Consider the following 14091-nt stretch of genomic DNA (forward strand, 5'->3'; position numbering starts at 1 on the left):
CTCAACCAGCCGAGAGGCCCTAATTCGCTGTGCCATGTGATGGTACTGGACGATTCTCGGTGGACGGCTTCATACTCCTTGAGTGGAGGCAGCGCTGTCCTCTCTCCAGTCTCTAATGCAAATGCTGCCCCAGTCGCGGTTGCACTTGACCTGCAGGTCCTGCCAGGCTCAGGGTCGGGCTCCACGGAGCTACTAGCATCAGGCTCAGACTGTCGTCCAGGGTCTTCTGCTCCAACTACAACATCAGGAGGCGTCGGTGTCGTATCCAATTTGGCAGAGGAGACTGTTGGTGGGCTTTTCAACCACTTACGGATATTAATGACGAACTGAAGCGAGTAAGCCGGCGAAAACTCATCCAGCTTTCAAAAATGCGCGGTAAATGTTGAGCGGCTACACTGACGTAGGCTACGTCACGTACGTAGCCTAACTGTCTTTTTAGTAAGGCCGTGATAGGCTGTTGCAGTGTAGATTCCCATCAATCAAACAAAATCACACAATTGTTTCTTTATATTTTTTATGTTTTACAGTTTTTCTCGATTGTTTACACACATTTTCTGGTACTTGAGACACAATGACCACAACATGTAACTCATTCACCAACCCCCTGAGCCAATTCTGCTAAAATACAAGCACAATTCCTGCTTTACACTCAAATTCCAGATCTAAAACACACTTTTTTCAAAACACTGACTACACACAGTTCTCTGCTTTTGGCACAATTTTCATGCAGAAAATCTCTTGTTTTCACAAGGAACACACTGCCATTCAAATATGCACACTGACTCATCACACGGGCAAACACCCGTCACACAGTTTTACAATTAGCAATCAGAGCTTTAGCATAGAAGGGCAACAGGTGAGCTCTTCAATGGAGCAATGGATGCTTTTACTGTAACTGTATACAGTCAATTCTTCTGTTGTTTTGTATGTAGACCACTGTATGTACAACTTTGTGTTGGTTGGGATGTACACTGTGTACATTGTTTTTGTGGGAAAAATAAAATATATTCGTTACCGTGTATTTGTGTGTTCTGAGTATAAAAACAATATTCTCAGATATTTTACAACACACTTATGTATGTACTGTCATGTAGTGTAACACTGAACAAAAAAAGGCCCAAGTCATTATGATGAATGGAGAAGAAGTGTTTTCCATTCGTCATAGTGTTTTACATTGAGCACATCAGTGTTCAACTGGTTCTTATAAATGTCTATTCACATGATGGTTTGTGTGTGTCATTTGAAAACAAAATACCATTTTGAGAAGAAATAACATTGTTTTGAATGTCAAGTTTCATTTTGCAGGAGAATTGAGGGGTTTTGCCCATTGTGTGTGTGTGTTTTTGGATTTGTGTGTAGAGTTCTGAGAATATGAGGCATGCTTTCAGAAAATGTGTGTAAACAATCGAGGAAAAACTGTAATGATAAAGAATGCAACATTAATGCAACTCAAAATTAGCAACTATGATAATATAAAATTTTAAGAGATCTGTGCCTCAAGTGGGGGGACACAAGCATTTTTGGGGGCGGGCCGGGCCCCCTATGGCCCGCCCCCCTATGGCCCGCCCATAGTGACGGGAGTGACCACCGGCCTTGGTCCGTTCCCACTGCTCTCGGCCCCGCCCTGCTTGCCAGAACATGCAAACGCTGTAGATGAATTACACCCTGAAGTGTAATACTTAACATACGTGCTAATTGCCATTTCCACTGAGACAGAACTGAATTCCAATTGCTCAACAAATCTTCCTCTATCTCAGTTTAAAGTCACACGTCATTTTTGAAATGATGGATGTTTCCCACTAACTGGTTTCCGCCCTTCCTCAAGCTCCATTTACTTCATGCATGATTCACATGACGGTTTTCTACATCCAGCAAATGACGTGTTATCTGAGGAATATATTCTCTAAATAGTGATTGTAAACTCAGATTATCCAGCCACAACAAAACCTTGAGACACACCTCTGTGTGATATGGTCGACCTACTTCTCACCTCCTCATTCACCTGAAGCCCTTGTGTAAGTAAAACAATATCACAGTATCTCCATACGCTGACGTCTACTGGTCGTGACTCAGTCATTTTCACCCAATTCAAAGGGAAAACAGGTTGTTGTTTTTTTTGACCCCATTGGATGTTTCTTGTTTTAAGCACAATTTTTCAGAAAACAAGACTTCATATCTTAAATGATTTTCCTTCCCAAGTAAATGTACCTTAATTTAAGGTAATATTATATCCTACAAAAATACTTGATGCATTTTTTTTTTTTTTTGCAGTGTATAGTAGTTTTACTGAAGGGTCAAGAACAGTCATCAAGTAAAGACTTTCATTAAATAATCTTTTTTTTTTATAATGTCAATATTTAAAAAAAATCTAAATCTTGTTTTTTTCTAGGTAGAAAGATAATTGTATTGATCGTGCTGAATGTGTGATCGCTTGAACTTTTGTATGAATGAAGGCATTTCTAGAGTTACAATGTCAGCCGTTTAGTGTTCAGTGTTTAACCTGTTAACTTAGTTACAGGCATTGACACACACAAAAAAAATGCCGTTTTTAGTAGGTTTCAGTAGTTTTTATGGAACGGTCGAGATATTATCAAGTATGGCCTACTTTCACTATTGAATAAACATTCGACAGCAGAAGAAAAAACATTGGACAAAAAAAAATCTATAATCTTATTAATTTAAAAAACAAAACAAATTATAAAATGTTTGGTAACAATCTAATAAGGTCTCATTTGTTAACATTAAAGCATGAATTAACAATGAGCGATATATTTTTAGAGCATTTATTAACTTTTGTTGACATTAGGTTCATGTTAGTTCACAGTGCATTAACTGATGTTAACAGATTAAAAAAAAATATTAGTCACTCACTAGCTATGTTTCCATCCACCTATTTTTATGAGCATTCCATCGCATCAAAAACTGTTGGATGAAAACATCAAGATGCGCATAAAATCTAAAAACCAACAGTTGGTTGGTTGTTTGGTTGGTTGTTCAGTGGTTGTTCGGTTGGTTAGTTGGTTATTCGATTGGTTGGGTAGCTAGTTGTTTAGTTTGTTGGTTGTTCGGTTGGTTGGATGGTTGGTTGTTCAGTGGTTGTTCGGTTGGTTAGTTGCTCAGTTGATTGTTCAGCTGGTTGGATAGTTGGATAGTTGGTTGTTCGGTTGGTTAGTTGCTGCTCAGTTGGTTGCTTGGCTGGTTGGATAGTTGGTTGTTCGGTTGTTTGGTTATTCAATTTGTTGGTTGTTCGGTTGGTTGGATAGTTGGTTGTTCAGTTTGTTGGTTGTTCGGTTGGTTAGTTGGTTGTTTGGTTGGTTAGTTGGTTGTTCGGCTGGTTAAATATGGGTCAGAAAATGTCCTGATGGTTTTTCTAGTAAAGCAAACTCCCAATTTTAAAATGGTCATAAATAGTTCTTCAGCAATGTTTTACATGAACCAGGGATGTTAGGGCATATTTGTGTGTTTTACATTCATGCTTTCATAACAGTCCTGTTTGCTGGAATGCGGACAAAATGTTTTTGTGCGAGTTTTTAAAAACTTTTACGGATCACTGCAGAATAGTTTTCCGCCATCCATTAAAGCCTCACCTTCAGGAGGAACAAATTAAAGAAAGCAAGACCATGCGTACGTTCACATTTCCAAAAATACCCGTCAAAAATTTCTGGTGAAAAACATTTTTCTTCTTGTAAACCATTAAGAAGATTTTTTTCTTTCTTTTTCCTTTTCTAATTAGTCTGAATCTGACGTCTGATTTTTTTGTACTGTGAAAAGAAGTGATAAGCACAAATATAATGAAAATATGTCGGTGTTCCTGGAACAGTAATCATGTCAATCAAGTAGAAACCTGAATTTGAGCACAGTGGTTGTTTGATTTTTCAGTTGATAGGTTGTTCGGTTGGTTTGTTGCTCAGTTGGCTGTTCGGTTGGTTTGATAGTTGGCTGTTCAATTTGTTGGTTGGTTGGTTGTTCAGTTGGTTGTTTGGTTGGTTGGATAGTTGGTTGTTCAGTGATTGTTCAGTTGGTTAGTTGCTCAGTTGGTTGTTCAGCTGGTTGGACAGTTGGTTGGTTGTTTGGTTGGTTGGATAGTTGGTTGTTCAGTGGTTGTTTGGTTGGTTAGTTGCTCAGTTGGTTGGACAGTTGGTTGGTTGGATGGTTGGTTGGATAGTTGGTTGTTCAGTGGTTGTTCGGTTGCTTAGTTGGTTATTCGATTGGTTGGATAGCTAGTTGTTCAGTTTGTTGGTTGTTCAGTTGGTTAGTTGCTCAGTTGGTTGTTCAGCTGGTTGGACAGTTGGTTGGTTGTTTGGTTGGTTGGATAGTTGGTTGTTCAGTGGTTGTTTGGTTGGTTAGTTGCTCAGTTGGTTGTTCAGCTGGTTGGACAGTTGGTTGGTTGTTTGGTTGGTTGGATAGTTGGTTGTTCAGTGGTTGTTCGGTTGGTTAGTTGGTTATTCGATTGGTTGGATAGCTAGTTGTTCAGTTTGTTGGTTGTTCGGTTGGTTAGTTGCTCAGTTGGTTGTTCAGCTGGTTGGATAGTTGGTTGTTTGGTTGGTTAGTTGCTGCTCAGTTGGTTGTTGGCTGGTTGGATAGTTGGTTGTTCGGTTGTTTGGATAGTTGGTTATTCAATTTGTTGGTTGGATAATTGGTTGTTCAATTTGTTGGTTGTTCGGTTGCTTTGTTGGTTGTTCGGTTGGTTAGTTGCTCAGTTGGTTGTTCGGCTGGTTGGATAGTTGGTTGGTTGGTTGTTCAGTGGTTGTTCGGTTGTTTGGATAGTTGGTTGTTCAATTTGTTGGTTGTTCAGTTGGTTGTTCATTCAGTTGGTTTGTTGTTCAATTTGTTGGTTGTTCAGTTGGTTGTTGTTAAAGGGTTAGTTCACCTAAAAATGAAAATTCTGTCAGTAATTACTCACCCTCATGTTGTTCCAACCCCGTAAGACTTTCATTCTTCTTCGGAACATAAATTAAGATATTTTTGATGGAATCTGAGAGCTGGCTCACTCCTCCATAGTCTTCTAGGCAATTTCATTCTGCCGGTCCAGAAAAGTTAGTAAAAAGATTGTTAAAATAGTCCAAGTGACTACAGTGGCTCAACCTTAAGTTTATCAAGCGACGAGAATATCCCCCCAAAAATAACGACTTTATTCAACTATTAATTTTCTTCTGCGTGGGCCTCTGATTTGAGTTCACGAGAGCGCCACGACGCATGCGCGAGAACTGAGAAGATGACACAGATGGGTCTCGATGTTTAAAATGGTTCTAAAGTGTGCATTTCCTGGATGTCCGAATCGTGAGAAACCAACGAGAAAACGTAAAAGTGCCTTACCAATGCCGCAAAATGAATGGCTTACCTTTCACACTTTTCCATCAAATGATAGTGAGCGTCGTCATCTCAGTTCTCGCGCATGCATCATGGCTTTCTTGTGAACTCGCGTCAGAGGCCCACACGGAAGAAAACGAATAGTTGAATAAAGTCGTTATTTATTTGATAAATTTTTTTGCACACAAAAAGTATTCTCAAAGCTTGATAAACTTAAGGTTGAGCCACTGTAGTCACTTGGGCTATTTTAAACATTGTCTTTGCTAACTTTTCTGGACCGGCAAAATGAAATTGCCTAGAAGCCCATGAAGGAGTGAGCCAGCTCTCAGATTTCATCAAAAATATCTTAATCTGTGTTCCGAAGATGAACGAAAGTCTTACGGGGTTGGAACAACATCAGGGTGAGTAATTACTGACAGAAGTTTAATTTTTGGGTGAACTAACCCTTTAAGTTGGTTGGCTGGTTGGTGAATGTTATTCCAAGTATGTTGATGCAACAAAATATTGAGGAAATCAAATGCCATCTTCATTTTGATCACACTATGTGTGACACTACAGCTTATTATTCACTACAGATTACGGTTTGTCCAGTCAATGACTTATTCATCTGGTACAATGATTAATTTGGAAGACATTCAGCAAATATGAACTAGAAATATATTCGATATCATGTTACAATAAAATACTGGTGTTTGAGTCCCAGGTTTGGTGGATCTGCTCCTCTAGTAGTGACAGAAATAACATAATGGTTGGAAAGATAATTAAGTAATCTGTGATTGGTCTGTCCTGACCAGTGCTGAGAAAGGGAACATGTATCATGTGATAAACAACTTTATCAACCACTAAACTGAACATATACACAGCTGAAAATGTAAGATATACAGACCCATCATACCTGAGCAGTTACACATTTAACTTGAGAAATAATAAAGAATAATAAATAAGAGAATGAAATAAAAAGTATATTATAACAATATCACAATATGTCTCAGTATATAAATGGCACTATGTTGTTCATTGCATAGGATATAAAAGAGTTACTTCTCATCTCTTATTGTTATTTGAATTGTCCTTATTTGTAACCATAAGACTCTGCATAATCATTGCACTTAAATCGCATCACACTAAACTACTGTCTAATGACCTTTGGCAAACAGCGGAAATATGTAGATTTATAATAAATATATATACGCTAAAGGTCCAAAGTTTGAAATAATAACCATTTTCTCTTCTGCTAACTAAGGCTGCATTTATTAGATCAACAATACAGTAAAACCAGTGAAATATCATTCCAATGTAAATCATCTGTTCTCTATGTGAATATATAGTAAAGTGTAATTTATTCCTGTGATCAAAGCTGAATTTTCAGCATCATTACTCCACTCTTCACATGATCCTTCAGAAATCATTCTAAAACGCTTAATCTTTAGCATAATTATTAATAATGGCTCTTATTATTATTAATCTATTCAAAAACATATGAAAAAAAAAACTTAATTATTCCAAACTTTAGACCGCTAGTGTATTATAAATACGTATATATTTTTATTTGATATTTTTTTACATTTATGCATTTAGCAGACACTTTTATCCAAAGCAACTTACAAATGAAATTAATAAAGCTTATTAAATAATTATTATTTTATTTTATTTGTGCGTATTCTTGCTCAGGATCATCATCTATGCTTATTCCTCTAGCTGAACTCTTTTGTCAGTTCTGATTCTCGTTCCACGTCTTCCTCTTCATCCTCCCCATCCTCCTCCTCCTCATCCTCCTCTTCCTCCATCTCAACCCCATCCAGGGTTTTCTGCAGCTGCTGTTGTATTCTCTTCAGCTCCTGAAGTCCATCCCGAAGCTCTCTGCAAACCTCTCGGATCTTGGCGGCGAACTCTGTCTTGGCTCCCTTGCGCAGCTCGAGCGAGCCCCTGGCGAGGAAGAAGACGTCGAGCGCGAGGAAGAGTCCGGACATGACGCCCGTGGTGACGCTGAGCACCTGCGCGGCTTTGGCTGCTCCTCCCGCGACGCTGAGCACCTGGACGGTGTTGATGAGGTTCTCCGTGTTGACCAGAAGAGCTTTCCCGGCCCGGCCGCCCTCCTTCAACACGTGCTTCACGTTCTGGTTAAGAGCCTTTCTGGAGATGCTGTCCACGTACTGCTCGAAGTTCCACTCCTCCAGAGTCAACATCCCGGCCTGGAGAGACCAGATGTTTATTAGAAGGATGAAGAGTGAGAAAATCAGGACATTTCTGCATCACCAGTGACTAATCTAATCTTAAAGGGATAATTCACCCAAAAATGACAACTAGCCCATGATCTACTCGCCCTCAAGCCATCCTAGGTGTATATGACATTATTCTTTCAGACGAATGCAATCAGAGTTATATTAAAAAATGTCCTGGCTCTTCTAAGCTTTATAATGGCAGGGAATGGTTCTTTCTGTTTTTAAGTCCATCAAAGTGCATCTATCCATGATAAAAGTGCATCTATCCATCATAAAAGTGCATCTATCCATGATAAAAGTGAATTTATCCATCATAAAAGTGCATTTATCCATCATAAAAGTGCATCAATCCATGATAAAAGTGCATCTATCCATGATAAAAGTGAATTTATCCATCATAAAAGTGTATCTATCCATGATAAAAGTACATCTATCCATCATAAAAGTGCATCTATCCATCATAAAAGTGCATCTATCCATCATAAAAGTGCATTTATCCATCATAAAAGTGCATTTATCCATCATAAAAGTGCATCAATCCATCATAAAAGTGCATCAATCCATCATAAAAGTGCATCTATCCATCATAAAAGTGCATTTATCCATCATAAAAGTGCATTTATCCATCATAAAAGTGCATCTATCCATCATAAAAGTGCATCTATCCATCATAAAAGTGCATTTATCCATCATAAAAGTGCATTTATCCATCATAAAAGTGCATCTATCCATCATAAAAGTGCATCTATCCATCATAAAAGTGCATTTATCCATCATAAAAGTGCATCAATCCATCATAAAAGTGCATCAATCCATCATAAAAGTGCATCTATCCATCATAAAAGTGCATTTATCCATCATAAAAGTGCATTTATCCATCATAAAAGTGCATCTATCCATCATAAAAGTGCATCTATCCATCATAAAAGTGCATTTATCCATCATAAAAGTGCATCAATCCATCATAAAAGTGCAATGGTCCATTGGTTAATAAAGGCCTTCTGAAGTGAAGCGATGCGTTCATGCAAGAAAAATATCCATATTTAAAACTTTATCGACTAAAATAACTAGGTTTGATGGACTTCAAAACAGAAACAACCATTCACTACCATTATAAAGCTTGGAAGGGATTGTATTCTCTGATTGTATTCGTCTGAAAGAAGAATGCCATATACACCTAGGATGGCTTGAGGGCGAGTAGATCATGGTCTAATTTTCATTTTTGGGCGAACTATCCTTTTAAACGACTCTGGGGTGAGTTTCTCAAAAGCATCATTAGCCAACTATGTTCTCAATTTCTGTCGGTATCAGCAGTTCAACGAGTCAGTGTTTCCCGAAACCAGAACATTCGCAATCAGCATCGCAGAGCTGTGTGTTTGGAACGACAGATCTCGACCTCTGGTTAGAAGAAGAGTTTCTTGTTTGCCTGACATGTGGACTTAATAAATCCTGATCTTGAGCAAAATAATCAAGCTGACATTCAATACAAATGTCATTTACGTCTTTTAGTTTGTCAAGAGATTTAAAGCGTTGTTTTTGAAGAGTGCGCATGTGCGAACATGCTCTAGTACGTAAGAAAGAGTCTATGATTGAATCTGGAATAAAGCAAAATAACTGTGTGTTGACCTTAAAAATTGAAATGGTATTTTTTTGTGTATTTTATTGTACTATTTCATTCGTTATATTGTGAATTATATTGTGACTTTTATTTTGAAATAGCGATCTAATAGCGCTATTGCGATATGACATGTTCAGAGTGCAACAGAGAAAGGAAAACATCGCAGCACAGCTTACAAATGCGATCTTCTAACAGTTTAGCCTTGGAAAACATTTGACTGTAAGTATTTAACAAGTTTATTCTGCTATAATTAATTTATGATTGTGTAATAATAATAATAATTTATGTAATAAGTGATTGAAATGATTACAATATTGAAACGAACCTTTCTGAAATGAGAGCAAACAGTTGACCGTTATCCAACAGTATTATTGTATTTGTTTTCTTGTAATATATATTTACATCTTTTATTTTTTGTATTTTAGTTTTACAGTAAAGAATAATCACCGAGAAAAGTTACGCCTTGTTACTTTCTATGAGGGCAGAATAAACTGATTTTTATCAAATTTATATCAAAACATATAGCATTAATTCGATCTCAAACAGTTTTATTAAAATAAGTTATTACTCCACCACCTGCGTGACATCATTAAGCAACGTGATTGAACGACCAATTTGGGGAAGTCGTGATTAGCTAGTTGATTTCTTCAACGATTAGGCTACTATGATAATGAAGCAGCAAGTTACAGGGTTGTACGGGAAACACACCCCTGATTGGCCATTGCATTCATACACACAACAGAAACGTGTGAAATTATCCACACTAACAGAGTAGGATCAGGGACGATTATATCCTGTCAATTATACTGTAATAAAAGAAGGCTCACATAAACACCAGTGCTTTTTTGTAGAAAGATTGCAAAAAAAGATGACTTAGTATTTTTGTCTTTTTGTTTTACAATGTAAATATATATTTTTTTAAATCAAGATACATTTACTTGAGAAGCAAAATGACATGGTAAAGTCTTGATTTCTAAAAAAAATAAAAAATAAAAAATATAGTATAGCAAAAATGCATAAAAAAGACAGTATAGTATCAGGGTTATTAACGTTAACTTAAGCCATACAAAAAAAATGTGTTACTCGAAATATGATTTATATATAGTATATTGAAATGGTATTTATCAAATTATGATATATATATATATATATATATATATCAAAACTACCTCTAAATACTTCAACAGTATATGTTTTCTACTAAAACAACATGTCGGTCATCAAGGCGTCTGACCTGCAGAAAGTCCAGGCATTCTTTAATATCCTGGATCTGGTGCTGGTAGTCTTGGATCATCTTCTCCACCTTCTTGCGGTCGGTGTTGGAGTGAAGCGTGTCTGTGATGTTGGCGGAGGCCGAGGTCACGCCACCAGCCGTCGCCACACCGATGCCCACCGCCGTCACGATGAGGGACGTCCCGAAGGTGAAGGGCGCCAGAACCAGGCCGGTGATGGTGGTGATGCTCCCGGCTACGCTAGCCACCCCTCCGCCGACGCTAGCGGTCACCGTCTTCTTGTGGAAAGTGTCGGCCGCGTCCGCTAAAGCCAGGAGCTCCAGTATCCGCTGATGCAGAGACGCCTCCCGCTGGCTCACCAGGTGAACGAATAACTTGGCGGCCATGAAGACCCGGTTAGCAATCGCTTCGATCGCTCTGGTAGACAGAGAGGTATTTTACTTACTGTAACTAACTGACTTTTACTTAAAGCTACAATATGTACGTTTTTGTAATAAAATATCCAAAAATCACTTGCACAGTGTGATATATTTCCTGCAGTTGTGTACTAACAATATCCCAAAAGTTCCCAAAGAGTCGTTTTTTCTTAGAAAATGTGATATAATTATAAATCTTTCTCACCGTTCTCCATCTTCATCAGTAAACTGTTTCGACTCGTTCCATTCTCCCCAACCTGACGAATAAAACAAGATCAAATACAAGTCAAACGTTCTTAAAACACGCCTGAACTTTAAAGAAAATACCTTCCACTGTTCTCCACCAATCCAGCAAACCCTCTTCATCCTGTCAATGTAAGACGAACTCAGTTCTCTGCCAGCAAACATGCTCAAAAAACACTAGCAATCGAGGACTAAACGTGAGTTTACACATACGTCTTCATCGTCCAGAGGATTCCCGCCACTGGAGCCGACAGCAGTCTGAACTTCAGCAGAGCGGATCTGGACATCACACACACACACACACACACACACACACAGTCTATACAAAACACTGATGCATCAACTTTTCAACAACAACAACGCAAACCTTCTGCAATAAAACACGGGAGATGTGAATTTTACTCAAGAGTTATTGCATGTAAATGAAAACAATAACAGCCACTGAAGCTCCAGCTCAAATATGATTCTGTATTTTAGTCATACTAACTAACTAAGTAACTAACCAACTAAGTAACCAACTAACTAATCAACTAAGTAACTAATCAACTAAGGGACCAACTAATAATCAACTAACTAACTAACTAACTAAGTAACTAAGTAACCAACTAACTAATCAACTAAGTAACTAATAATCATCATCTAACTATCTAAGTAACTAAGTAACCAAATAACTAACTAACTAACCAAATAAGTAACCAACTAACTAATCGACTAAGGAACCAACTAATAGTCATCTAACTATCTAAGCAACTAACTAACTAACTAACTAACTAACTAACTAACTAACTAACTAACTAACTAAAAGTAACCAACTAACTAATCAACTAAGTAACTAATCAACTAAGGGACCAACTAATAATCAACTAACTAACTAACTAACTAACTAAGTAACTAAGTAAGTAACCAACTAACTAATCAACTAAGTAACTAATAATCATCATCTAACTATCTAAGTAACTAAGTAACCAACCAACTAACTAACTAACTAACTAAGTAACCAGCTAAATAACTAAGTAACCAACTAATTTAATAATCAACTAAGTAACCAGCTAAATAACTAACTAATCATCTAAGTAACCAACTAACTAATAAATGATGTAACCAAATAACTTAGTAGTCAACTAAGTAACCAACTAACTAAAAATGTATCTATACACTGTAGTCAAACACATTACATTTATTAATAACTGATTAAATGTTGAAGTACATGTTTGCTGCTATATATGAGTTTTTATTTTTATATTTTCCATATTCATTTTAGTAAAATTTTCAGTCATTTTTTTGTCATTTTAAATAATGGTTTAAAAACATGTCCATGAAGTTTGTGTATGGTTTTGTTTTAGTTTTATCATTAATACAATCATATTTCCAAAATATAAAATATGAATGAATAACATTACAATTCTGATTATGAATTTTTACGCATCAGTGAAGAGTTTTATCATTAATACAATCATATTTCCAAAATATAAAATATGAATGAATAACATTACAATTCTGATTATGAATTTTTACGCATCAGTGAAGAGATATTCAAATATTGTGATGCATCTTAATCAAAATAATACACAAAGACTAATATATTATGAACTATATTATAGCCCAGCTCTATTAAGTGCGGCTATAAGTCATGAAGATATTAAGATATTATAAACATCATGATTTTCTGTAGAGCTGCTTTCAAACAGTGTGTGTAACTGTGTAAATGTGACGTCTGGATGTAAATAAAGCAGATTTCACACTGACAAAACAATCATCTAATCTGAGTATGAGTCAAACAGGAGAGAAGGGAGAGTGTTTATATACAGTAGATGATATGATAAAGTGTCACGCATGAACAGATGAAACACACACCTGTGTGTCCAAACACTCTCCGTCTGTGGAGGATGAAGCCGCCTCTGCTCCATCACACACCTGTAGAGTGAGCAAAATAACTTCATACAGCAAAACAAGCACATATGACACATACTGAGGAGAAGGGTGGAGAATGTAAAGCCAGACATATGAAATAATCGTTTTTTTTTTTTTTTTTTTTTTTTATGGAACCATTTATTGATCCTTTAAACAAAATATTGTAAAAAAAAGTTTTTTAGTTGAGTAGTATATGTGATACCTCAGGCTTTGATGACTCATAATGAGAATATGGAGAAGAAACAGCTCAATACAGTTTGCTGCAGATGCTGATATTTATATGAAATTCTGATGCTTGTAAATCAGTGAGATCTTTCAGCAGATACTTACTTAAAATGCATATAAATCTCAATATCTGCCAATAATATGTCTTAGTAAGATGATATTTAAATGTTGTTTTATGATCAAAGCTCTGTGGTTTTAAAACGTATAAAGCAATGCAGTGATGATTGACAAATGAACAAATACATCTTCCTCAAAAGCCTGATGATCATATTTGATACTCATGATTTTTGTAATAAATGATGATGGATAGTCAAGTAAAGCTGCTTCAGTCCAGCTGAAATATTACTATGATCAAAGTTTCCTTGATGAAGTCAGAGCAGATTTGACAGAAACACACAACACTGTTCAGCATTTACAGGCTTTATAGGGTTAACACTTGTTTTCATTAAAAAATAAATAAAAATCATAATAATGACTGGTCATTTTCTTTCATATATGAATCAGTGCCACAAAAATGTAAGAGTTAATATTATACTACACTGAAAAAAATTTGGAGTAGGATTTACTTGAAAAAAGCTTGCTAAGTTTTTTCACTCAGAAAATGCTAGTAAATTTACAAAGTTTGCCAAGTAAAAACCTAAACATATTTATCAGTAGCTTTAATTAGAAATCTTTAAGTTAAATTTACTTGGAATATGGAATTAAGTCAACTTTACTTAACCTAGGTAAGTGAAAGTAACAAAGAAAATAAGTAATTTTAACTTGGCTAGTAAAAGGTTGATTAATATCGATGTAGTTGAAATTGAAATTTCCTTTGCGTTACATTTCACTCATAAAATAATATTGAATTATTCCAGTCATGTATAGTATGTGCTTTACTTAGATTATCTAAGTAATTTATACTACATTATGTC

At 36.4% G+C, this 14091-nt stretch overlaps 1 protein-coding gene across 2 annotated transcripts in view; it reads right to left on the reverse strand.

The window, feature by feature from the left end:
- Positions 1–5953: 5953 nt before the first annotated feature.
- Positions 5954–14091, reverse strand: part of apold1b (apolipoprotein L domain containing 1b) — a 15090-nt gene continuing 6952 nt past the window's right edge. For both annotated transcript variants that reach the window (XM_084405009.1, XM_084405008.1), the window contains 6 exons: positions 12896–12955; positions 11255–11320; positions 11126–11165; positions 11004–11055; positions 10385–10799; positions 5954–7502 (listed from right to left, as the gene is read on the reverse strand). In XM_084405009.1, coding sequence (XP_084261135.1) covers positions 7005–7502; positions 10385–10799; positions 11004–11055; positions 11126–11165; positions 11255–11320; positions 12896–12955 — 1131 coding nt within the window. In that variant the 3' untranslated portion in view covers positions 5954–7004. The remainder of the gene's footprint in view (positions 7503–10384; positions 10800–11003; positions 11056–11125; positions 11166–11254; positions 11321–12895; positions 12956–14091) is intronic.

The sequence above is a fragment of the Rutilus rutilus genome (assembly GCF_951802725.1).
Source record: "Rutilus rutilus genome assembly, chromosome: 3".
Classification (NCBI taxonomy): Eukaryota; Metazoa; Chordata; class Actinopteri; order Cypriniformes; family Leuciscidae; genus Rutilus; species Rutilus rutilus.